This window comes from Vicia villosa, unplaced genomic scaffold (genome assembly GCF_029867415.1).
Source record: "Vicia villosa cultivar HV-30 ecotype Madison, WI unplaced genomic scaffold, Vvil1.0 ctg.000044F_1_1, whole genome shotgun sequence".
Lineage (NCBI taxonomy): Eukaryota > Viridiplantae > Streptophyta > Magnoliopsida > Fabales > Fabaceae > Vicia > Vicia villosa.
The window spans coordinates 1,304,234-1,328,835 of NW_026704976.1; the positions used below are offsets into that span (position 1 = coordinate 1,304,234).

The 24,602-nt window shown below is 38.3% G+C and overlaps 1 protein-coding gene across 1 annotated transcript in view; it reads left to right on the forward strand.

Moving 5' to 3' along the window:
- LOC131622845 (uncharacterized) overlaps window positions 1–24,602 on the forward strand; it is a 32,919-nt gene that overhangs the window by 3,462 nt on the left and 4,855 nt on the right. Inside the window, exon 10 of the mRNA XM_058893870.1 lies at window positions 3,228–3,364. Coding sequence (XP_058749853.1) covers window positions 3,228–3,364 — 137 coding nt within the window. The remainder of the gene's footprint in view (window positions 1–3,227; window positions 3,365–24,602) is intronic.

Below are 24,602 nucleotides of genomic sequence, written 5' to 3' on the forward strand. Positions count from 1 at the left end.
GATCAGACAATGTTATTGTGGTAAGTGGAACAAGTCTTCCTCGAATCAAATTGATGGTTGGTTGAAAAGAAAATTGACATGAATTTCATGTACTGACTTCTTGAGTAAATGTTCTAAATGTATGAAGCGTAAGAAGAAAATTCAGGAAATGAGAAGTTCTTCTGATAGACTTTCAAAGGCTAAAATGACGAGAACAAGGGGCTAAAATTGACAGCATGTTCAGTGTGCCACTAGAGACTGTTCCTTTGGCGCCAAGGGAATCACATAAAAATGTATCAAAAGAAAACCGCACTAGAAATAACAACTTTGAAGTATTTGTTGATGAAAACTTGGACAATGGAATCAAACCAGATATATATTGAAGAGGGAAGATGTTCTGAAGGTTCTACTTCATCATTTTCAAAAGCAAATGGCTCTGTTTTCCCCGATCTAAGGACGTTCCTTCTGAAATATCTAGTGAGACAGATGCACAGAGATCTCGGAATTCATAGTTAGAGAGGATACAGTTGTTCGCAGATTTGTTGGTTCTTCAATTTCGGATGAATCAAAGGTGGAAAATGTTTGTCACAACGGTTTAGTAGACCCCACATGATGTTTTTGTAACAAATAACAGTGTTATTTGGTTTTCATAAGATTCGATTCAGAGACTTCGCTTGAGAATATTTTTTAAATTAATGCAATAATAATTTTTTGTTATTTGATAAAAGGGTGTTATACGAATTATATTATTAGTATTGTTATTTATAGGGGGTAATAATAGAACTTATATTATTTATAGGAAGTTTATCTTATCTTTTATTTTTAATTCTCTTAACTTTTAGTGTTCTTCCCCTTTAGTGTAGAAAACCCTAATTTCATAGCTTTGATAAGAAACTTCTTATCAATTGGTGCTTTCATCCATATACTCAAATCCTTCTATGAATTATCCTTATCATACACCTTCATATCATCCATGGAACATTCATCCTACCTATCCCACAAACTCATCTTTTACATCTCCTACCACATCTTCATTTCCATCTTTTCCATGGGAACTTTTTACACCTTGTTACACTCATGTTGAATCCTCATCCCCAAGTTTATATTTAAATCATGGATATTCACCACATACTCATTATTTATATCCATGTAACATTCCTCCATTTTATCCCACTAACACAACTCATACTATTACTTCACAAAGTTTGGGTTTTACTGATTATCCACCCGTTTCCCCACAACAATACACATGTCATACACCACCTTCACCATGGTTGTCCCCAATTCCAAATTCAATAGATCTAGTAAAAAAGAAACGAGTTGTCTTTGAGAGTAGCCTTCTTATTATCCGTTAGAAATGACAAACACAAAATAGGAAAAAGAATGATGAACAGAAAAAGAGTTACGCCGACACTGAAATCACAAGATGCAACCCGACCACGGTCTAGTTCCCTCGTTTTGAAGGGGTTTAGAAGAATGAGAATGGGGAAGTTAGGGAGGAAAGCAGGAAAATGTGATAGTTACGATGTTGAAGAAATTCAAGAGACTGATTGTCATACCCCAAAATTTGCCCATACTATTTCTCCTATTCAAATTCAAATCAAGGTACAAAGCTCCAAGACACACTCTCCTAAACAAGGATCAGAAGTTAGGGTTTTGTCTGTTCTGAGGGAAAATCAATGAATCAATGGCTCTAAGGCATCCCATATGGCCTATGATACTCCACACTATCTCCATAACAAAATTCAGGGCTCAATACAAAAGATTGGTCACTCAATTGCTCAGAAAGTCAACAGTCGACTAGTCTAACCTAAAAGTCAATTGTGGTCAAAGTACAGTCAAAACTCCTGATTTTTTGTCAACATCCTTTTATTGAGGTATCATTCACCATTTTATCAAGAATTGATCATGGTTCATCAAGGAAAGATCAGAAATCAACAATTTCAAAAGTTTCTAAATTAGGGTTTTTAAGGAGAAAGTCAACCCAACTTTGACCGGCCATAACTTTCACATGGAACATCAGAAATTTCCCATCCAAAGCACAATGGGAAGGAAATTAAATTCTCTACAATTTTGTCTCTCACATGCCAAGTCCAAAAATGCTTAATTTGAGAGATATGGATCAAAACATTATAGGTCCTTTCCAAAAGTCAACCAAAAGTCATCTTTTTCAAAAGAGCACACAAGGAACATGGAAAATTATTTTGACATAGGACCAAAAACATTGATTATAGGACTCCTCAAGCTTTCTAAAAAGTCCTGGATCAGACTCATATGATAAAAAATGAATGAGTTATAGCTCGCACAAGTTGGACGATTTTGAGAAGGAAAATGTGAAAGAAATAAGGTTCAAAATGAATTTTCTTGCAAAAAGGCCCAACTTTTTATGACCCAATCTTGTTCCCCAAGTTATCAAAAACACCCAATCCAAGTGCCACGAATTTACCATGAGTATTTGATTTTTAATCATTTAAAAGGGGATTTAAATCAAATAAAAAATGAAAATACAAGAAGATTTGATTAGGCCTTAATTTCCAATCAAATCAAATCATATAATCATCATATTTCTCATCCAAATTCGTGCATTATGGTATTGGTAAGATTGGATCAAAATTAGGCCAATTTAGAAAGATTTGCAAATCAAATTTCCAACAAATACAAGTCATTGATTAAATAAGACTTATTCAGTTTTAGGTGACCTAAATGGTTCTAGTATATAAGCATGATCATTCCAAATACTAGGGAAGGTTTTGAGGACGAAAAAATTGAAGAAGGGCTAGGGTTTCAAGAGTGCAAAATTTTTCAAGCAAAGCTAAAAATCGTGTGGCCAATCCAAGAGAGTTTCAGAGCAGGCCATTCTTCCCAATCCATTCCTAAGGTAGTAAAAGGTAAGAACATGCTCATAATTAGTATTCATGTTGCTTGGAATGCATGTTTCATGTGTAACATATTCATTCACATTTTGAAATTTTCGTATTGCACTTTCCTATGCGTTTTAACGTAATTTGTTTATGCATATGAGCTCCTGGGGGCATTTAGAGAAGGTTTGAGTCGGTGTAATCAAGCTTTGACGTAAGGAATAAGAACCACCATGGCTAGGGCATGGAAACGTGAAGCTTTCGTTTTGGTACCTATAGGCCGTTTCGATCTAGGTGAATACCATCATCGTGTTCGTAGCATCACGATTAGGGGTTCTGGGTTCCAATATAGGGCTCTGCGTTGTTGTTCTTTGTATTTTAAATATGCAGGTTTGATGAACGTGGTATGGCAAGAAAATCCGCAGGAAACTCCATAGGAGTTTCCGCAGGAAATTCCGTAGGTGTGCGCGAAGAAGATGATGAACAGGAACGGAGACCAAGGGAGCACGCGTGTGAGGCTGTGGCTGGTTGGTCAATCTCAGCATCCTCTCTCCCTTCATTCGATTGGCCAGTCAATACCTCCTGGGCCCCATGCGTTGACAAGTTTGAATTTCTATTTACTTTTTTTATTATATTTATACTTTATTGACTAAAACCATTAACAAGTAACATAGCTGGTACAGTTGGCGCAGAATGATGGTTACCATCCTCAAAGTCCTGGGTTCGAACCCAGGCTTATTGGTATTTTATTTCTTGAATTTCTTTGCTCTTGGATCCAACGCGCCTCACAAGCAGGTGCACACCATGCACCAGCAACGCTAACCCTCAGATCGATTTCAAAGTTAGATCCAAAGGACAAGAAGGCAGCGCTCCATGATACACCCTCAAGAGCCATGCACACAGAATCCGAGCTAAGTTTTCAATTAATTTTATTTCTTTTTTTTTCTTCTTTCTTTTTAAATTTTATTTAAAATTGATTTCTTTCTTTAATTCTTTAATCTAGTCTTTTTTCTAAAATTTATTTATTTTTTTCACTAATAAAAATAATATTATCTTTTGTAAATTGTTTAATCGAAAATTCGAATTTTCTCATAACACTTAAAAATAATTGTTTTTTTTTTAGGTTTTTTAGCTAATAATTATTTTAGGGTAACAATTTTAATTTTGGGCTAATTTAATTTATTTTATGTCTTAAACCCTGTTTTTATCATGATCACTAATCACTGTTATTGGTAGGTGTTATCCACTAACGCACTTTTAAGCCTTATAAACACTTTAGGTCACAATAAGTTTTCTTAAGGCCTGTAGATCAGTCATACACTAAAAATTCCTTTCTTTTATGCAAATTTTCAGGGTTACCCCAGTATCCTCCGATTACGCGCCGTCAAATCAAAAGCTAAGTTTCTATTTCTTTTCTTCTTTAAATATCATTTTAATTTCATTTTGCCTTTACCTAAAATAAGGTTGCCCTCGAATAGTCAATGAATTCCCCATACACTCACTCCCTATTATTTTTCTGTTTAATTCTCAGATGTTCAGAGTCAATGCTCGAGGAAGATCAAGGCATTCGAAGATGTGCCTTTATTTTTTGTAACCCTATAAGGGTTTTCGTCTTTTAATTTCCCCCATCCCCGCAGGTGTTTATTGTAATAGCGTAGGAATTTTATTTCTGCTTTTATTTTATTTTAACTGCGTGGTTAGTAATTTAGGGAGTGATAACCATGAACTAAATCTAGATCACTGATTTACAAGATAAATGTCATCGAAGTTAACCACGTGATTGTGCACCCACACACCTTTAGGGTAATCCCTCTGGTTGCCTTGTTGCCTTATTACTGTTGCCTTGTTGCCTTATTAATTTTGTTGCCTAAAAATAGTCAAGTCCCTCGATTCCGAGGATACCTAAAGCAAATGTTGCCTTCAAAGTTATTGAAACTCCCTCGAGGTTGCCTTATAAAGAATAATTGCCCCAATTGCTAAGGTATCCTCGCCTGTTGCCTAAAGATTAAATGACTATTATATCCTTCCCTTAGACTACCTGCCCTCTTTATGGCATGGGACAGTCTTATGGCGAACGATAATTTCGATGACCCTTCACATCCAATTGAAAGACTTCCTGCCCTCTTATGGTATGGATAGACCCTTTCGCCCGAAAGGCTAAAAGAACAATTTTTTATAACTTAAGGGTAGTTGCTACTAATTGCTTGCTCTTTTTCAGATTCAAATTCAAACTTTTTTCCCACTCTTTTCCAAAATCAAATTCAAAAAGACTACGCTTATTTCCAAGCTAAAGTTCTTCTTCAAAGTTTTTCTATTCGCACCCTACTTTTCAAAACAATTCAAACATTTTTGAAAACAAAGTGAGCTAAGCAATTAAGAGCCCATGGATAACCATGGATGCAAAGGGTGCCTTACACCTTCCCTTTGTATAACTTACCCCCCAAACTCAAAATCTTTCAAAGGTCTTTCCTGTTCTTTTTGCCTTTCTTATTGGATAAAATAAAAGTCGGTGGCGACTCTTGATATCCGCAACATTTCAAATAAAGTCAGTTCACCGTATTACACTGATGTTATGACAAATCCTTCCAAAACTTTTGTTGAAGAAATTCTACCCATTTCACATGTTGCTATGTGTTGCACCCCAAAATTTGCCCTCTTTATTTGAGCTATAAGTTAATAATGACGTTTATTTCGTCATTCAAAAATGGAAGAAAAATAATAAAGAGTTTTCATGGGTTTAAGAAGATACGGTGTGAAAAATGGTTTAAACAGTGGAAATACGAGAAAATTCGCAAGTCATATTTGGAAGGTGATATGAGCTAAGTTCCCTCGTTGTCTTGACTGTTTCGACGATATCTACAACTTTCGTGTTCGGCTCGGAAGCCGGTTCTTTGAGGAAGGTTGCCAGATTTGCAAATTACTTGAGGTTTCGTAGTGAGAAACAGTGCTGAATGTAGGGTTTCGGACCTCGGAAAATTCATATCTCCTAATCCGCTCGTCGGATTCACTTGAAAATTTAACTGGAGCTCCGTACCATCATTACCAAGATTTCATATGTTCGGACAGAAGGCCAATTCTGCACAGAAAATTCCCAGAATTTTAAGGATCATCGCATTGTTTCGGTAAAAAATATGTTTTCGAGTATGTCGCGCCTAGTTTGAAAATTCATAACTTCTTCGATTTTTATCGTATGAAGTCCATTCCGGCGGCATTCTCTCGGAAATTTCATTAGCTTAGTTTCTTCGTCACACATGCTTGTTCAGATTTTGAGCCGAAGGTAGGGTTTTATCGAGTTCTTTGAGCGGTACTCACAAAATTTTGCACAGTCGTACCAGATGAATCGGCGTTTCTCGTCATTCAAACGGGCGTATTTTCTTCAACGCTTATCGGATTGAGGTGATTCTCGCGGCGATGAGTCAAGAATTTGGTCATCTTCACAATGACATTGGTTTCGTTCCGAAATTCCGAGCCGAACCGAGTTTCCTTGAAAACGAGCCAAAATAAGACGCACCGAGGGCAATTTGGACATTTCGCGTTGACATTATATAAACATTTTGCTCTTCACAAATCAAAAGGGGGGGGACTCATAATTTCAATTCACCAAAATTTTCACAAACACTTTCTCTCAATTCTCTTGAATCAAAACCACAAATTCTATAAAACTTTCATCAATATTCATCAACTTTCTTCAAGAATCAAAAGCAATATGGATTGAAGTTCAAGATCTCGAGTTCGGATTCTCTCTCCCCTCCTCTATTCTTGCGCATCACACTCTCATTTCTTCTCCGGATTCGCTTTTCGATCTCGTTTGTGTCGCGTTCGTGTCGTGTTCGCGTTCGTGTCGTGTTCGTGTTCGCGCGTCGGTTTAGATCTTCATCCGGTAAGCCTTGAACCTTGAATTAAGTGCTTAATTGTTGATGATAACATGTTTCGAATGCTAGATCTAGTGGTTGATGATGCTTAATTGATGTTGATGATGATTAAATGTCAGATTCATTGACACTTTGCTTGCAATTGTATGTGGATACAAGTTTGGTGCACTATGTGTTTGATACAATGCTTGCATGAATTTGTTGTCTAGTAATCAATGATGTTGATTTGAAATCCATGTGGATTGAGGCCTAATTGTGATGGTTTGATGTTCATAACACTGTGCAAATCGAGTTTAATTCGTGCTTGATCATTACTCTTGATGGATGCATGTTTGAATTGCTTTGAATGTTGATTGTACTGTTTTTTTTGACTCTGTGCTCAGTGTAACCGGTTACGCTTCAGGCTGTAACCGGTTACGAATCCGTATTTACCTCGTTGCACTGGTTTTGTACACAGCGTAACCGGTTACGCTCCTGGCCGTAACCAGTTACGAGTTTGTTTTTTACCTCTATTTTTGCTTCTGTGTACAGCGTAACCGGTTACGCTTCAGGACGTAACCGGTTACGAACCCGTGTTTTGCCTTCCTTTTGCTTCTGTTTTGACCGTAACCCGTTACGGGTCAGGGCGTAACCGGTTACGGCTGTGTGTTTTGTTCTTAACTTCAAAAATTCATATCTTCTCGCTCGTAACTCCGATTTGCGTGTTCTTTATATCGTTGGAAAGCTTGTAAGATATACTATTTTGTGGAATGATTTGTATTGCTGAATTTTGTGTTTTCCATGATGGTACTTTTGTCGGCTTCTGGTGTAATTTTTGCATGCTTATTCGCGTATTACTGTACCTTTTCCATGTTTGCTTTGTCCGGTTTTATTTTAGAATAGCAATAACGCAATTCCGATTGCGGTGTCTTGTTATCTCTAACGTGTGTGCTAGTGTGCAAGGCTTTTGGAAGGTCACCGATCGATGCTCATTCTATGAGTGTTCCGCTTTACTTGCGGGACACGAGTTCATTCGCTTGCTTTGTGTTCTCATCTTGGAGACACATCTCTATTACTCTATATCTGCTTGTTTGGTTTGCTTGTTCCTCTTGCAGGTGTATTGTGATTGTGCTCGACGCGCGTGTCGACCTTTGTGTGCTTTCATGGCTAATCGGTGTGCTGACTATTTGCTTTTGCTTTGCTAGCTCGCTCGCGGGATCCTAGTTTCCTTGCTCTCTTCGCTGTAGTTTATAGATCATCATCCGTTTGGTATTGATTCCGTTTCATTTTATTTTTCTCGCACTTTATCGCTTTCTCGCATCATCCTTTAACATGAGAAGTAGGACCTAGACATGCATCTGGCCAAGTCCTCGAAAGAGGCTCTGTTTTTGTTGGTGTGTTTATATTTGTGTAGCAACCTGCCTTAAAATTGAAGGTTTAGAGTCGCCACCTATTCTGATGGGCGAATAGGAAACCCTACGCAGATATGAGATTCAGGGTAAGTTATTATAATCAGGTTGAGGGAAGGTGTTAGGCACCCTCAACCCTTTCCTATTGGCTTTGAATCTAAGGTAAAGGTTTATGGCTAAAATATTGAGGTTTAATAGCTAAAGAATTGAATAGGAGAAAATTGAGATTTTAAGGAGGGGGACTCGCCTTGGTTATCCAAGTGCCTACGTATCTCCTTAGGGAGAATCAGAGTCAACGTAGTTCGGGCACAGGGTTGTACGCCTTTGAATTTGAATTGATTGTTTGAAGGCTTTTTGAATAGCCTGTCGTAGTTTCGCAGTATTAAAGAGATGAAAATCTGTGGTTTAGTGTATTTTGGATGTTTTGGGCGTACAACCCTGATTTGATATGTCACCGTTAGATGCGATGACCAATAGATTTGGTCAGTATAGCTAACGGATTATGAGGCATTGCTGGTTACTCAGATCGATAGATTGATCCTCGCGGGCAGCAAATTAAAGTGTATTTTAATTTTATGTATTTTTTATCTCTCGTCTAATGCGACTAATAGTTTTAGTCGGGTCGAGGAGAGAATTGATTTAGAATTAACAAATTAATTAAAATATCACTTCTCGTCTAATGTGACTAATGGGTTTAGTCGGTTCGAGGAGAAGATTAAATTAGAACTAATTGAATTATTATTAACAAATAAATAAATTGATCCGAATTATTTCTCGTCTAATGCGACCAATAGGTATGGTCGGGTCGAGGAGAAAATTGATTATCGGAAAAAAAAACAAATAGACCATTATTAAATTTATCAAATAATATTAATTAGTTTTTTTTATTAATTAAAATTTTATTAAGCGCAGAGGGTGTATTATGCTAAGGGCTAGTAGATCTGGGGTGTGGGGATAGTAATAGGTTTAGGCCCAAATGGAATTCATAGCCCGTCTGATCCTGTGTAGGCGTACACGGGGTGTTACGATGGTGCACAAGATCTGGATCGTTGATACTCTTATCATGTGGCCTGCATGTTTCCTTTGATTGAGGGGGTACGGTGAGAAAGCACATGGAATCATGTTCCATGGTACTGCCAAATAGCCATGATAAGCCAAGTGGCGCAAATCCTACGGCTAGGGAGAGGGGTAAGTCATTGGTTCCAAACAAATCCATTTAATTTTTTATTTTCTTTCTCTCTCTACCCTCGCCTCTCTCGTTTCGCTCTCCCCTCTCTCTTAGAACAATTACCCAGAAAACCAACTCCGGCCACCGTCCTCTCCTCCCTGAACCGCCGTCTAAACCCAGATCTTCGGTTGAACTTCAACCGGGATCTTCATACCTTCAAACCGACCTAGCCCAGATAACCCAGAATCCACAAATCCTAACCTAAACTTTTAAAAAAACACAGAGAAACGCAATCGATGCAAAACAAACGCGCAATCACAATCAAAATCCTAAGCTAAGTCCGAAGATTATGTTACCTTTATTCTTGAATGTTGGAACGTGTAAGCTCCAACTCTCCTCTCTAATCCTTCCTCTCTGTGTTTTTGATTGCAGGTATCGAAGATGAAGACGAAGAGTATTTGTAGGCGTTTGAGTTCGCGGCGTTCTCTCCCTCTCCCAGAAATTTTTCCGTCCCCTCTTCCCCTCTTATGATTCTTTTTCTTTTATATTATTAGGGTTAGATTAGTTAGGAAATTAGAGATTTGATTTGCATTCACGAATTGATTGTAATTCAGATTTGATCCATTCAATAAAAATATCTTTTGATTTTGTTTAAGTCTCTTTAAGATTTGATTCATTTGTTTGATTTAAGATTCAAGGGAAAGATTTGATTCTTGAACTGTTTTTGTTAATGATTTATTGTGATTGAGTTTTGATTCGCTTGAGATCCAATTCTGGGCTTGAGTTTGATTAGTTGAGGCTAAGGTTCGTTGAAGCTGCGCAGATTAGGGTTCCGTGAGTAGCGGCTGCGCAAGAGATGATGAACAGTGGTCCGGGTTCAACCCGGTTCACCTCTTGACCCATGTGTGGCCCAAAAAAAACCTGGCCCATTTTGTTAATTTTAATCAATTAATCACCCATTAACCTAACTAATGTTAGTAATTAGTGATAATAAGATTTGAATAATAATGCTACTAATAATAGCGCTAATGATCAAAATAACAACCTCAACATATTAATTTAGAAAAAACTTTAAACAAACATTAACTTAACCTTTTTTTTTTTGGAAAAATTAATATCTATAAAAAGGCTTTGAAAAATGTGAATGGGCCTAGTGTAATTTGGGAAGATTTGCTATTTACACCCTTATTTCCATTTTGACTGATTTATGAGAGAGTTTTATAAGAGACCGAGTTTAACAATGGATACATTAAACCTATGGCTCTTAGTTTTTAACACTCTTAATGAATCAACAGATGTGCATTATATCGGGTAAATTTTGGGGTATGACAGCTGCCCCTATTTAATTATCTTGGATTGAATGGCGTGAGAATACGCAGATCTCACGCTTTTCGAATCGAAGAGTTATTAAATAATGGAAGACCCCTAAATTTACCTTGTGCTTGAGTGCGAGAGAAAAGAAATGTCCTGCTAACGCCTGAGTCTTACATAGCGAGGGCTCGCCGTTGATTGTGATCCGCTTGCTATATTGCTAACAAGCTCACCTGCACCATTTGAATCATTTGCCCTAGTTCGGACAAATTCCACCTGTACCGTTAGATTGCTTTCCCTGGTTCGGGCAAGTTAACCTACGTAGAAGTTTGTTTTTGTAAATGCGTATGCATCATGCTTATGCGTTATGCGCATGCATATACCCCTGTTGTTTGCATAATGTATATGTATGAATGTTTACACATGTAAATGTTGCGTGTATGCAAATGAGTATGTATGATAACTCCAACCTTTTTGAGATGCTTGTGAATCCTAGTTCGGATTGTATTTGAGGAGAGATGAAGGAATGTCTTACATAAGACTACCTAAAGAGGTTTCCTGAGCAGGGCAGATCATTGGCAGATATGAAGGAGATTAGGCTTTAAACAAAGCTCGGGAAGAACTGTCTTAGAGAAGACTGACTGAGGAATACCTTGAAAGAGCAAGATATGTCTTAGAAAAGATTGGATAAATAGTTGAATAATATTACCTACAAAAGTTAAGACATGTCTTAAACAAGACTACCTAGAAAGGGTATGATACGTCTTGAACAAGATCAAACCGGAAAGGCTCCTAAAAAGATATGAACGTCTTAAACAAGATTACCTAGAGAGGCTTCCAAAAAGATATGAAACGTCTTAAACAAGACTGACCTAAAAAGATTCCTAGAAAGGATATGAAACTTCTTAAACAAGATTACCTAGAGAGGCTTCTAAAAAGATATGAAAACGTCTTAAACAAGATTTACCTAGAAAGGCTTCTAAAAAGATATGAAACATCTTAAACAAGATTGACCTAGAAAGGCTTCTAAAGAGATATGAAACATCTTAAACAAGATTGACCTAGAGAGGCTTCTAAAAAGATATGAAACATCTTAAACAAGATTGACCTAGAAAGGCTTCTGAAAAGATATGAAACATCTTAAACAAGATTGACCTGGAAAGGCTCTTTAGACGGGAGATGACATGTCTTAAACAAGACTAACCTAGGGAGGTTTCTAAAAAGATACGAAGTGTCTTAAACAAGATTACAAGGTTAACCCGGATATGTCTTAAACAAGACTGACGTAGAAAGACTCCTAGCGATAATAAAAAGGTTTTATCGGAGGCTACCTAGAAAGGTCGATAAGCGTCTTGGAGAAGACTACCTTGAAAGGTAAAAAATTTGATTGTTTCTGCATTGCTTTTGAAGAAAGGCTCAGAGTGAAGCATTGAAATTGTTAAGATTAAATCGTTGAAACGATCGTATTTGCACCGTATTTGGATGATGATATCCTTTTAACTTTGGAATGACCTGAAAAGGCAAATGTTGGTTTCATGCAATGTTATGATGCATGTGTCATGTAATGAGATTCTCAAAATAAATGAGAATTATGTATGCACGACGATCCCATATTGTAGGTTGTAGATAATACAGGCGTAGGAAGGCCAATTATGCAGCAATGCTCCTTGTGTAATACTAGCGTGATTTTCCCTGATATCATAAATTTTGAGAGATGCACCATTTATCCTGAAGGAAATATCCTTAGAAGGAACTCGAATATTACCATGTCATGCCATGAACCTGACATGCACTGCCCCAGTATTTGAATTCTTGAAAGATACGCCCCAGTCAATAGGATCATTGATTGTATGCCCCTATAATCCTCGATATTTTGCCCCTGTTTAGGAGAACCCCCTAGATGTGGTTCACCCGGTTCAGGGATCTTTATTAGCAATGATCGCCTTTAATTAACCCAACCTCCCTGATGCTAGGTATTGATTCGAGTGTGAAGCAGATGCTTTTCAGAATTAGTCATGAGTCTTGGTCGTGTCCGATGGACAAAAGTTCACTGAATACTCAGAATGAGATGATATCTTCTATGAGATTACCTGAAGAGGTCCTTGGGAGGAATGGGAAATTGTCTTAAACAAGATTGTGCTTTAAACAAAGCTCAAAGGGATATGTTTGTGCAGAGGGTCAAAATGTTCCTATAGAGGATAAAGACTGTTTTAAGGAATGTGGGGTTTTAAACAAAACTTAGGAAAAACATCTTGAAGCAGATCACCCTAGAAAGGATGGTGAACTGCCTTAGAGAAGACTCTGTACTTTAAACAAAGTTTGACAAGGTTTTTGAAAGCATAAGAGAAGTTTGAATATGTCTTAAAAGACTAATTGAAAAAAAGTTAAGAGATGTCTTACAGAAGACCACCTAGAAAAGGTTCTTGGAAAGGAATATGTCTTAGAGAAGACTGTCTGCAAGGGTTTGAAAATAGAAAGGATAAGAAGGTGGGTCTTTAAAAGACTGTCTGAAAAAGGCTCCTGGAAAGGGTAAAAAGTATTTGAACATGTCTTAGAGAAGACTATATGGACAGATTGAGAAATATCCTAAAAAGGTTCCTGGAAAGGATGTGAGAGTGGTATTGACCCCATCTGATACTGAGTGATCTTTGCAACGTGCCCCCAGGTAATGGACTCGCCCCATGGGCTATTCAGCGTCCTTGAGAGATTCCAATGGATCTTGATTAGATTGCCCCATGTAAATGGGATAATGATGAGTTATGTCGTGTGTACACATTAGCCATCCCAGTCATGCGTAAGGGATGTTTCTTCTTTTGACGAGTTTTTAAAGCTACTTTGTCAGTCAGTAGGATTTTTAGCCATTAGCCATGCCCCATGCAACTTCTCCCTGATGTTTAAACATCTGAATCCATATAGACAAGTGTACTTTGTAATGAAATTCATAAGATGCGAATGCATATGTCTGTCTTGAAAGTTTAAAAACATTTTTTTTGAATAAAACAAAGTTTTTTTTTGTAAGAAAGTGATATCAACTCAAAAGTTATAGTAGACCTTAAGCAGTCGGGATACCTTTGGTAACAGTATGCTTTCGAACTAACCATGTTTCAGTTAGGACTTTTAAGGGTTGTAACGTGGCCTGGTTCATGGTTTTAAGAAACAAAGGATAATGGCTCAAAGTTTATTTGTACCCACCCCTTTCCTCGTGACGTTCTCCAGTCCTACGCTCAGTCAACTATGCATTTAGGCTCCAAAAGACTTTTATAACATTGACATTTATGATGGTTTAAAAACCAAAGGTTTATCTGCAAAGACAGTCATCCTCCTTTTGTAATATTTTCCTTTTGTCAAGAGTATATAGTGGCCCCTTTTTTTACTTTATTATCCCTAATTTTGCCTGAACTGTTTATTTAAAATTACAGTCAGCGGGATGCCCCAATTTTTCCTAAGTCTCCCTTAATAGGTTTTGACTTGGCAGGCCTTGCGTTGTTTTTTTTCTTTTTCTTTACGGACATTGACTGCCAGGTTTAATTATGACGGAGAACCATCAGTGATTATGTTCAAAGGAACAATTTGGGATAATCAAGTTAACTGAACAGCTACCCTACCCCAGGTTATATTTTGAGGGTTTTTATTTTGTACGTGAAGGAAAACTCCTACTTCTTAGGCTCAAAGGGGTTGACGAGGGATTAACATCCTTATATCTCCACTGTATTGGAATTGAAACAATGTCTGTACATCGTCAACACGGTCTGTTCGAAACCGTACTGTATGATATTGTGGTATCGTTTTCGTCATTCTCCCTCTAAAGGTACACATCTTTGAACAAAAGTTGAATATCACAAATAATAAAACCAAGTAAAAACACAGTTTTGAATATAGTGAAAACACTAGGAATAAACCAAGACAAACGTAAGCAATGCATTAATGATTATTGTAAAGTACATAGCGTATACCGCAAACCAATGTTTAAACAAACTGAAAGGAAATTGCAAATGAAAACAAAAACTAATGATCTAAGAAACCCTCCTTCTAGCCACTTATAGCATCAGACTTGCGAGGCTCTTCGAACTAATTGAGCCCTTCTTCAATTAGATCTTGGATCTTGTGCTTCAACGGCCCACAGTCCTCTGTATCATGACCAGGACTATCTGAATGATAAGCGCACCTAGCATGATGCTTGTACCCAGGAGCGGGGTTAGCTGGAGCTGAGTATGGAGGTAGCAGAGTTATCAAATTCTGACCGAGCAGGTGCTGCAAAGCTTGAGACAGTGGCATGTGCAATGGAGTAAATGATCGTTTTGGCTTGGACCTCCAGGGGCGTTGGCCACCCTGTTGCTTTTGCTGATCCCTCTGTTGTAATGTCGGGGTCTGATTAACCAGGATTGCCCCCACAGTGTTGGGTTCCTTTTTTCCATCATATGATTTCTTTGCTTGATAGGAACCTGAGGGTGCCCCTTGTATCTTCCCATTTTTTATCCCAGTTTCAATCCTTTCACCAATGACTACCAAGTCCGAGAACCCTGAAGATATGCTTCCGACCATCTTATCATAGTATGGTCCTTGCAAAGTACTCATAAATATGTCCACCAGTTCTTTTTCCATCAAGGGAGGTTGGACTCGAGAAGCCATTTCCCTCCACCTTTGGGCATACTCCTTGAATGATTCATCTTTCTTCTGTGACATATTTTGTAATTGCATCCGGTTGGGTGCCATGTCCAGGTTTTACTTGTATTGCTTCAAGAATGTATTAGCAAGATCATTCCAGCTTCAGATATAGGATTTCTCCAATTGCATGTACCAGTCAACAGATGCTCCGCTTAAGCTGTCTTGGAAGAAATGTATCATCAGCTTTTGATCGTGAGCATAAGCAGCCATTTTTCGCACATACATGCGCAAGTGGTTCCTCGGACATGTGAGTCCTTTGTATTTCTCGAAATCGGGAATCTTGAATTTGTGTGGGACAGTCAAGTTTGAGACCAAACTCATTTCGAAGGCATCCACATCGAAAGCATCGTATCCTTCTACCACCTTTAGTCTCTCCTCTAGCGCTTTGATCTGTTCACTGTCCTTGAGGTCTTCCCTAGAGTTAGGATTAGACTGCTGTGTCTGAGGTGCTTGGTCTGTGTTGTCCACCTCTTGTACTCCGTATTGTAGATCCAGGTAATCATTATCCTTAAGGACATTGTTAGCAGGAATGCGAACTGTGCGGGTTGTCCCTTTTGTTTGTGGAGTGGGGACAAACCCTTCTTGAGAGGTCTCTCCTTTCTCTTGGAATTGGATAGCTCTCCTGACAGATCGGACCTGAGGTCTGTCCTTAGCCGGGCCAAAGCCTGAAACGAATCCTAGCAGCGGGTTTCTGTCGTTGGGGATCTCCTCATACTGGTCTTGAACCTCCTTAGCCTTTTCTTGCTTATCCATGAGATCTTTCATGAAGCTCAGCATTTGGGTCATTCCTCCTTTGAGATCCTCAACAGTGCCTTTCAATTGGGTCACTTCCTCACGAAGGGCGGCTTGGTTTTGCTCTAGTTGTTCCATCGCTTTCTTTTGCTGAAATCTGGTCTGATAAGACGGTCGGGATGTTAGATTATCCTTCCCAATGGTCTCTTGCTCTGAAGGTAAAAGAGAGATCTTCTTTCAATGCCATGAAAATGATATGCATGCCATGAATGATATGCTTTATTCGTGTTTATGCCTTATCCACATCCATTGGTTAAATATAATAACTCCTTCTTTTTTTTTTTATCACCTTTTTTTTTATAAGACCCGATGCAAGAATGCACATGATGCATGATGAATGCCACAATTATATGAGATATATATAAGAAATAATGAAAGCGTACAGTTAAACACATAAGCACATAAGCCCTAGGTTCATAGGTTCGACGTAACGGCTCAGGAGCCTACCCTTTCCACGGGAATGTTCTAGAAGGTCTCATGGGATTGTTCGTAGCCGCCGAGACTTTTTGTCTGTTTGGATTTTGGAACAACTTATTGGTCCATGAGGTTCGAATTTTAGGGGTTGGTTCCCAGAGAGATCAGCTAAATACCCAGTCCAGCCCTCAACAAGGTCGAGCCTCGTATCAGACCTTTCCGAATATTTAAACCACTCTGAGTGGAATTATAATAAGACTCGTAGGCGATGTAATTCCCCTCTGGTCATTATTATAATTCCCACGCTTAGGCTTAACAGCAATCACATATAAAACCCAACAGTGCAAATTATAACAATTAAGCATTTTATACAGATATGACGAATAAACATTTAATGAAAACAATAAATAAATAAAGAATTAAATATTTTTTATTAAAAAAAATAAACCTTCCCCCAAACCCTAAAAATGGCAAATTGCCGAACCCTAATCGCTCGCCAAAAACCTAAGTAATTTGCCAAACCTAAACCCTCTCAAGCCTTAGGAGCATAATAATTCACCATTGATGATTTTCCCCAGCAGAGTCGCCAGCTGTAGCAACCTGCCTTAAATTGAAGGTTTAGAGTCGCCACCTATTCTGAAGGGCGAATAGGAAACCCTACGCAGATATGAGATTCAGGGTAAGTTATTATAATTAGGTTGAGGGAAGGTGTTAGGCACCCTCAACCCTTTCCTATTGGCTTTGAATCTAAGGTAAAGGTTTATGGCTAAAATATTGAGGTTTAATAGCTAAAGAATTGAATAGGGGAAAATTGAGATTTTAAGGAGGGGGACTCGCCTTGGTTATCCAAGTGCCTACGTATCTCCTTAGGGAGAATCAGAGTCAACGTAGTTCGGGCACAGGGTTGTACGCCTTTGAATTTGAATTGATTGTTTGAAGGCTTTTTGAATAGCCTGTCGTAGTTTCGCAGTATTAAAGAGATGAAAATCTGTGGTTTAGTGTATTTTGGATGTTTTGGGCGTACAACCCTGATTTGATATGTCACCGTTAGATGCGATGACCAATAGATTTGGTCAGTATAGCTAACGGATTATGAGGCATTGCTGGTTACTCAGATCGATAGATTGATCCTCGCGGGCAGCAAATTAAAGTGTATTTTAATTTTATGTATTTTTTATCTCTCGTCTAATGCGACTAATAGTTTTAGTCGGGTCGAGGAGAGAATTGATTTAGAATTAACAAATTAATTAAAATATCACTTCTCGTCTAATGTGACTAATGGGTTTAGTCGGTTCGAGGAGAAGATTAAATTAGAACTAATTGAATTATTATTAACAAATAAATAAATTGATCCGAATTATTTCTCGCCTAATGCGACCAATAGGTATGGTCGGGTCGAGGAGAAAATTGATTATCGGAAAAAAAACAAATAGACCATTATTAAATTTATCAAATAATATTAATTAGTTTTTTTTATTAATTAAAATTTTATTAAGCGCAGGGGGTGTATTATGCTAAGGGCTAGTAGATCTGGGGTGTGGGGATAGTAATAGGTTTAGGCCCAAATGGAATTCAGGGCCCGTCTGATCCTGTGTAGGCGTACACGGGGTGTTACGATGGTGCACAAGATCTGGATCGTTGATACTCTTATCATGTGGCTTGCATGTTTCCTTTGATTGAGGGGGTACGGTGAGAAAGCACATGGAATCATGTTCCATGGTACTGCCAAATAGCCATGATAAGCCAAGTGGCGCAAATCCTACGGCTAGGGAGAGGGGTAAGTCATTGGTTCCAAACAAATCCATTTAATTTTTTATTTTCTTTCTCTCTCTACCCTCGCCTCTTTCGTTTCACTCTCCCCTCTCTCTTAGAACAATTACCCAGAAAACCAACTCCGGCCACCGTCCTCTCCTCCCTGTACCGCCGTCTAAACCCAGATCTCCGGTTGAACTTCAACCGGGATCTTCATACCTTCAAACCGACCTAGCCCAGATAACCCAGAATCCACAAATCCTAACCTAAACTTTTAAAAAAACACAGAGAAACACAATCGATGCAAAACAAACGCGCAATCACAATCAAAATCCTAAGCTAAGTCCGAAGATTATGTTATCTTTATTCTTGAATGTTGGAACGTGTAAGCTCCAACTCTCCTCTCTAATCCTTCCTCTCTGTGTGTTTGATTGCAGGTATCGAAGATGAAGACGAAGAGTATTTGTAGGCGTTTAAGTTCGCGGCGTTCTCTCCCTCTCCCAGAAATTTTTCCGTCCCCTCTTCCCCTCTTATGATTCTTTTTCTTTTATATTATTAGGGTTAGATTAGTTAGGAAATTAGATATTTGATTTGCATTCACGAATTGATTGTAATTCAGATTTGATCCATTCAATAAAAATATCTTTTGATTTTGTTTAAGTCTCTTTAAGATTTGATTCATTTGTTTGATTTAAGATTCAAGGGAAAGATTTGATTCTTGAACTGTTTTTGTTAATGATTGATTGTGATTGAGTTTTGATTCGCTTGAGATCCAATTCTGGGCTTGAGTTTGATTAGTTGAGGCTAAAGTTCGTTGAAGCTGCGCAGATTAGGGTTCCGTGAGTAGCGGCTGCGCAAGAGATGATGAACAGTGGTCCGGGTTCAACCCGGTTCACCTCTTGACCCATGTGTGGCCCAAAAAAAACCTGGCCCATTTTGTTAATTTTAATCAATTAATCACCCATTAACCTAACTAATGTTAGTAATTAGTGATAATAAGATTTGAATAATAATGCTACTAATAATAGCGCTAATGATCAAAATAACAACCTCAACATATTAATTTAGAAAAAAATTTAAACAAACATTAACTTAACCTTTTTTTTTTGGAAAAATTAATATCTATAAAAAGGCTTTGAAAAATGTGAATGGGCCTAGTGTAATTTGGGAAGATTTGCTATTTACACCCTTATTTCCATTTTGACTGATTTATGAGAGAGTTTTATAAGAGACCGAGTTTAACAATGGATACATTAAACCTATGGCTCTTAGTTTTTAACACTCTTAATGAATCAACAGATGTGCATTATATCGGGTAAATTTTGGGGTATGACAATTTGTGCTTTGCGGCAGGGAGTCACGGTGTAATAAGTCCTATATGGCACTCCGTTAAGTCCTCATGGAAGGCATGCAGAAAGGGTTAGCAGTCAACCCCCGCCTAGTCTCATCGAGTCTATTCATTATGCGCACGCTTCGCGTTGCTCGCTTCTGAATCTGCACAAGATCTTGTTATTGAGTATGTCAGGAAAAGGGTTCATGCAGCCGGACCCCCGCCTTTCTTATAGCTCGCGTCGCTCGACGTTGATGCTCGGTGTACGCGCGCACCGTTTTCCTTTACGATTCGTGACGGCTTGATTGCTGAGAGGGGTCCGCCCTTTGTCTATGGCCCGATCATTTTCGCGAGGTCTAATTCTTGGTTGACTTGGGTTGAGCTGCTCCCCTTGGCTATGGCGGGACCGTTTTTCTACCATTCGGTCAGTACCGTTGGTTTGTTTGCTTTACGAGCGGATGCTCGTTTGTATGCTCATTGTGTGCTTTCCTTTTTCCCTCGTAGGTTGATAGCTTAGTTTAGACTTGTACCCTTTGTATGATAATATTAGGTAGTAAGCTTTCCCCCTTAGCTTAGGCTTTCCTCATGCATCTTTTAAAACACAAACCACACTCTTTGATTTTCTTTTCTTAAGAGCTTGTTATTTCCGCTCCATTCCCAAGCATAAGTCTCCAAAGGTCGAGCAGCGGAGTGTGAATGTAACTCGTTCACCTAAAAAACAAAAAACAAACAGAAATTAGTTAGCCGAGCTACGGTACCTCTGATTCCGCAAAACGGATACGTAGGCAGCGGGGTAGGTGTCATACCCCAAAATTTGCCTTCCCATATTCCATTCGCAATAATGCAAAGCTCAAGGTTCAGTCCCAAAGATCACTCACTCCAAAGTCCAAGATGATCCATAGTCAACTGGTTTGACCTAAAAGGTCAACCATCACCAGAGCATAGTCAAAGCTTCCCAATTTTGGTCAACATCTAGTATGTGAAGTACAACCATCATTTGATCAAAGATTGATCATGATTCCATTAATAGAAACTCAGAGATGAACAAATACACAAAGGTTCAAATTAGGGTTTCTTAGGAGAAAGTCAACCCAACTTTGACTGGGCATAACTTTCACATGGAACATCAAAAATGCCTCACTCAAAGCCTATTTTGAAGGAAATTGGATTCCCTACAACTTTTTCTCTCACAAGCCAGGGCTAGAAATGATTCATTTGGGAGATACAGTGCAAAAGATTACAGGTCATTTTCAAGCATCCTTCAAAAGCAATTTTTTGTCAGAGAGGATATGATCAAGATAAAAGCTCCAAATGAAAAATATGTTCCAAAGTGGCTTGTAGAGGACACTTTGAGGTTTCTAAAAAGTATTAGAACTCCCTCATAGCTTAAAAAATGAAGGAGATATGCTTGATCAAAGTCAGGTGATTTTTGGAGGCAAAATGTGAAAAAGGAGGGTTCAAATTAAGGAATTTTGCAAATGGGCCTATGGTTTTCTTATGCAAACTTGGTCCACAAGTTATTAATATGCCCAAAATAAGATGCCATGAAATTAAACATATTATTTGAATTTTTAAAATATTTATTTCATTAAAAATTGATTTATTGATTTAAATAAATGAGAAAATCAAATATTTTGCTAGAAAATATATTTTGTTGATTTCAAATCAATGTTAATGACAAAATATATTATCAATTTCGTGGTAATTGGATTAAGGAAGAAAAAATCAATTTTGGGCCAAGAATAGTAGCTTGAGATTCAAGAAACAAAATCAAATTTTCAAACATGGAAAGATTTGATTCAAAGACCTTGGGCATGATTTCTTAACCTAATTTTGCCCTCCTATAAGTACTAAACACGAGCCATCAAATTAGGGGTTGGAAATTCTGAGAGAAAGAGCAATTGCAAGAACACAAAAAAGTCACTCAAAACCAAGATTCGGATTTGAGGAATTAGAGACTCTCAAGAGTTTCTAAAGATTGCAAAAGGTTCCTCAAAGGCTTCTGAACGTGTCTGGATCTTTGCTCGACCCCAACACCCCCAGAACTTCCTCCAATTTGCCAAGGTATGCGTCTCTGAATTTTTGGTCGATTAGCATCATTGTGGCATCTATATGTTGAATTGTTTGTGTATTATGCTTTGTGTGGTTGTTGTGATCGTTTCTGGATTGATTGTTTGAAGTTTGCGTGTCTGATACATAAGCGGCCATTGAAGGTCGAATAGGTTGTTAGGGTTTTGATTTGGGGTTTTCCATTAGGAGTAAAATTAGGTTAAATCATAGGCATGGTTAGGTTCGCATGAATAAAACGAAGAGATTGGGGGTGGTGCGAAAGATTTATGTGAATATATGCCCTAATCGCTATTTCTCAGGTTTGATTGCTACGAAGGGAATTCGTAGCTATTTCGTAGCTAATCCCCAGAAAAAATACAGGGCTGGAGGTAGGTGATGATGTGTTGTCACATCTTGATTCGTTGGTTTGAAATTTCGCGCGCTGAATTTCTTTTGGTTTTATGTTTTATATATAATTCGATGGAGGTGAATCTCAGACACGCGCGTTGCGTGGTTGGTATGGTAATGAACAGTTTGTGTGAGCGTGGGGGGGGGGGGGGGGTTCGAATCCTCGCTCCCCTTATTATTTTTTCTAAATTTCTCACCCTGAATCCTGTGTGTTTGCATGTCCTTAGGTTCACCATGTGTCCACAGATCTGAGCCATAGAATTTCATTAAATTAGATCCAACGAATCCTGGTTCATCACCCATAACTGAGTCCCTATAACATAAACCTCACAATGACCACACTGAACCAAAATCTTAATAAACTTAATAAATTTTAATTGTTTTGTTTATTTTAATTAAAATACATATTTTTAATATATATTAATTGTATTATAATTATTTTTTTAATAAAATAAATACATGATAATTATATTAAAATTTTTTAATTTGTTATTCGTGCCGATTAAATCGATTGATCGCTATGGTTAACAATAATTTTAATTAAAATATTATTTAAATAAATTACAAATCAAATTATATTCGATTAAATGGTTGCAATCATCTTATTGATTGTGATGATTAATCCTCCCTTGTTCTAAATTTAATTTGTTATTATTTGTAATCGAATCAATCGGTTATGAGGGGTAACAATACAAAACAAAATTCACAAAAATAATAAAATACAATAATCCGTTATTAGTGATAATCGAATCAATCGATTTGAATTGGTAACGGTACAAAACCCCTAATTTTTTGACTATGGTGATCAAACCTATTGATCATTGCGGTTAATTGTGCCAAATCAGGGTTGTACGCCCAGAACATTTAAAACAACTTCAAAACATTTTTTCAAACTTCAGACTCCAAATACAGATTTTTATCTACGACAGGCTATTCAAAGCCTTCAAACCTTCAAATCGAATTTCAAACCTTAAGGGCGTACAACCCGTTCCCGAACTACGTAGACTCTGATCCTCCCTAAGGAGGTACGTAGGCACTTGGCAACAAGGCGAGTCCCCCTCTTCAAAATCTTAATCATCTCATTAAAATTCTGTTTGCCACATTTCTTTATAAACCTTGCCATAAACCTTTATCTTTGAATGTTAGCCTTTAGGAAAGGGTTGAGGGTGCCTAACACCTTCCCTCGACCTGAATATAGTATCTTACCATGATCTCTATACTGCGTAGGGTTTCCTATTCGCCCTTCAGAATAGGTGGCGACTCTCTAGAATCTTAATTTTTTAGGCAGGTTGCTACAGTAGGGCCCGTGCGAGTATAACTCTTTCTTTTCCCTACATTCTGCATTCATTTTAGTCCAGATTAGCGCAGTTTGCTTACACACCCATAGGTTTAGACATAAGTGTGGATACCATCGAGTACGATGGGCGCGTGGGGTGCTAACACCTTCCCCTCGCGTAACCGACTCCCTTACCCTTTTTCTCTGGTCGTGAGACCGTTGTTTTGTTTTGTGGTTTGTTGGCATTCCCTTCCTTTTCAGGATGAATATGTTAGTGGCGACTCTGTTAATTTTCGCGGTAGCGACAGCTGGCGACTCTGCTGGGGACGTCTCGACCTGTTGCTGGTCCGGACCTAGCGAGTCGATCCTAGCGCTTGTGTGTTTATTTTTGGGTGTTTTTGTTGCTTTGCATATTTGCCTGTTTGCATTGCATTCTATGTGCGCTTTTACTTTTCTGCATCATATTCTGGACTGGCTGGATCTCTGTTTGTTGGGTGGGTGTTTCAAGAGGTAAAAGGCCCAATACCCAGGCTATGAGTGATACCATAGGAACTAGGAATAGAGTGGCCGTGACGGACAATATCGTATGATAGCGCCTACATTCGATCCTCTGTTGGCTTTTTGACCTACCTTGGCCTAGATTTACCCGTGAGTGGGGCGGTAATCAATCATTGCTTAACAGGTACACTGATGGTGACTTTGGTTCTTGTTCGAGGGTTACCGCTGTTCCCGTTCGTGGGTTACCATTGTTCTTGTTTGTGGGTTACCGTTGTTCTTGTTCGTGGGTTACCGCTGTTCTTGTTCGTGGGTTACCGCTGTTCTCGTTCGAGTGTACTATTGTTCCTGTTCGGGGGGTACTATGGTTCTTGTTCGATTGGTGATCTGTGTTCTATTCCAGTGTGTTAGTGACTACGGGCTTTGGTTCCGTGAATTGACATTATATGTTCCGTATGGTGTATCATCTGGGGGCCGAACCTTTGGCTCTGTATTATGTGTGTTACCGGTAGTCCAGAATGCCTGGTGGGCGGCAACAAGTCCCACCACCTTGCATCATTGCATATTTACTTTCCAAAAATGATGTACAAAAAATAACTAGCATACTAGCATACGTGTTCCTTCTATTTCCAAGGAATCGTATCTTTAAGTCTCGTGCCGAGCTTTTCCATCTCTTGCTTGCCAAAAATCAAAACACGAGGATTCCTTGGAAATTAAATGAACATGGCATTGCATTCATATCATGCATCTCATACATTTCATGCATAACAGGTGTTCAGGATCGAGGATCTCTTATTCAGACTTGGTACTCTCACCAGACTCAGAGACTTGATTTGTTCTTATTG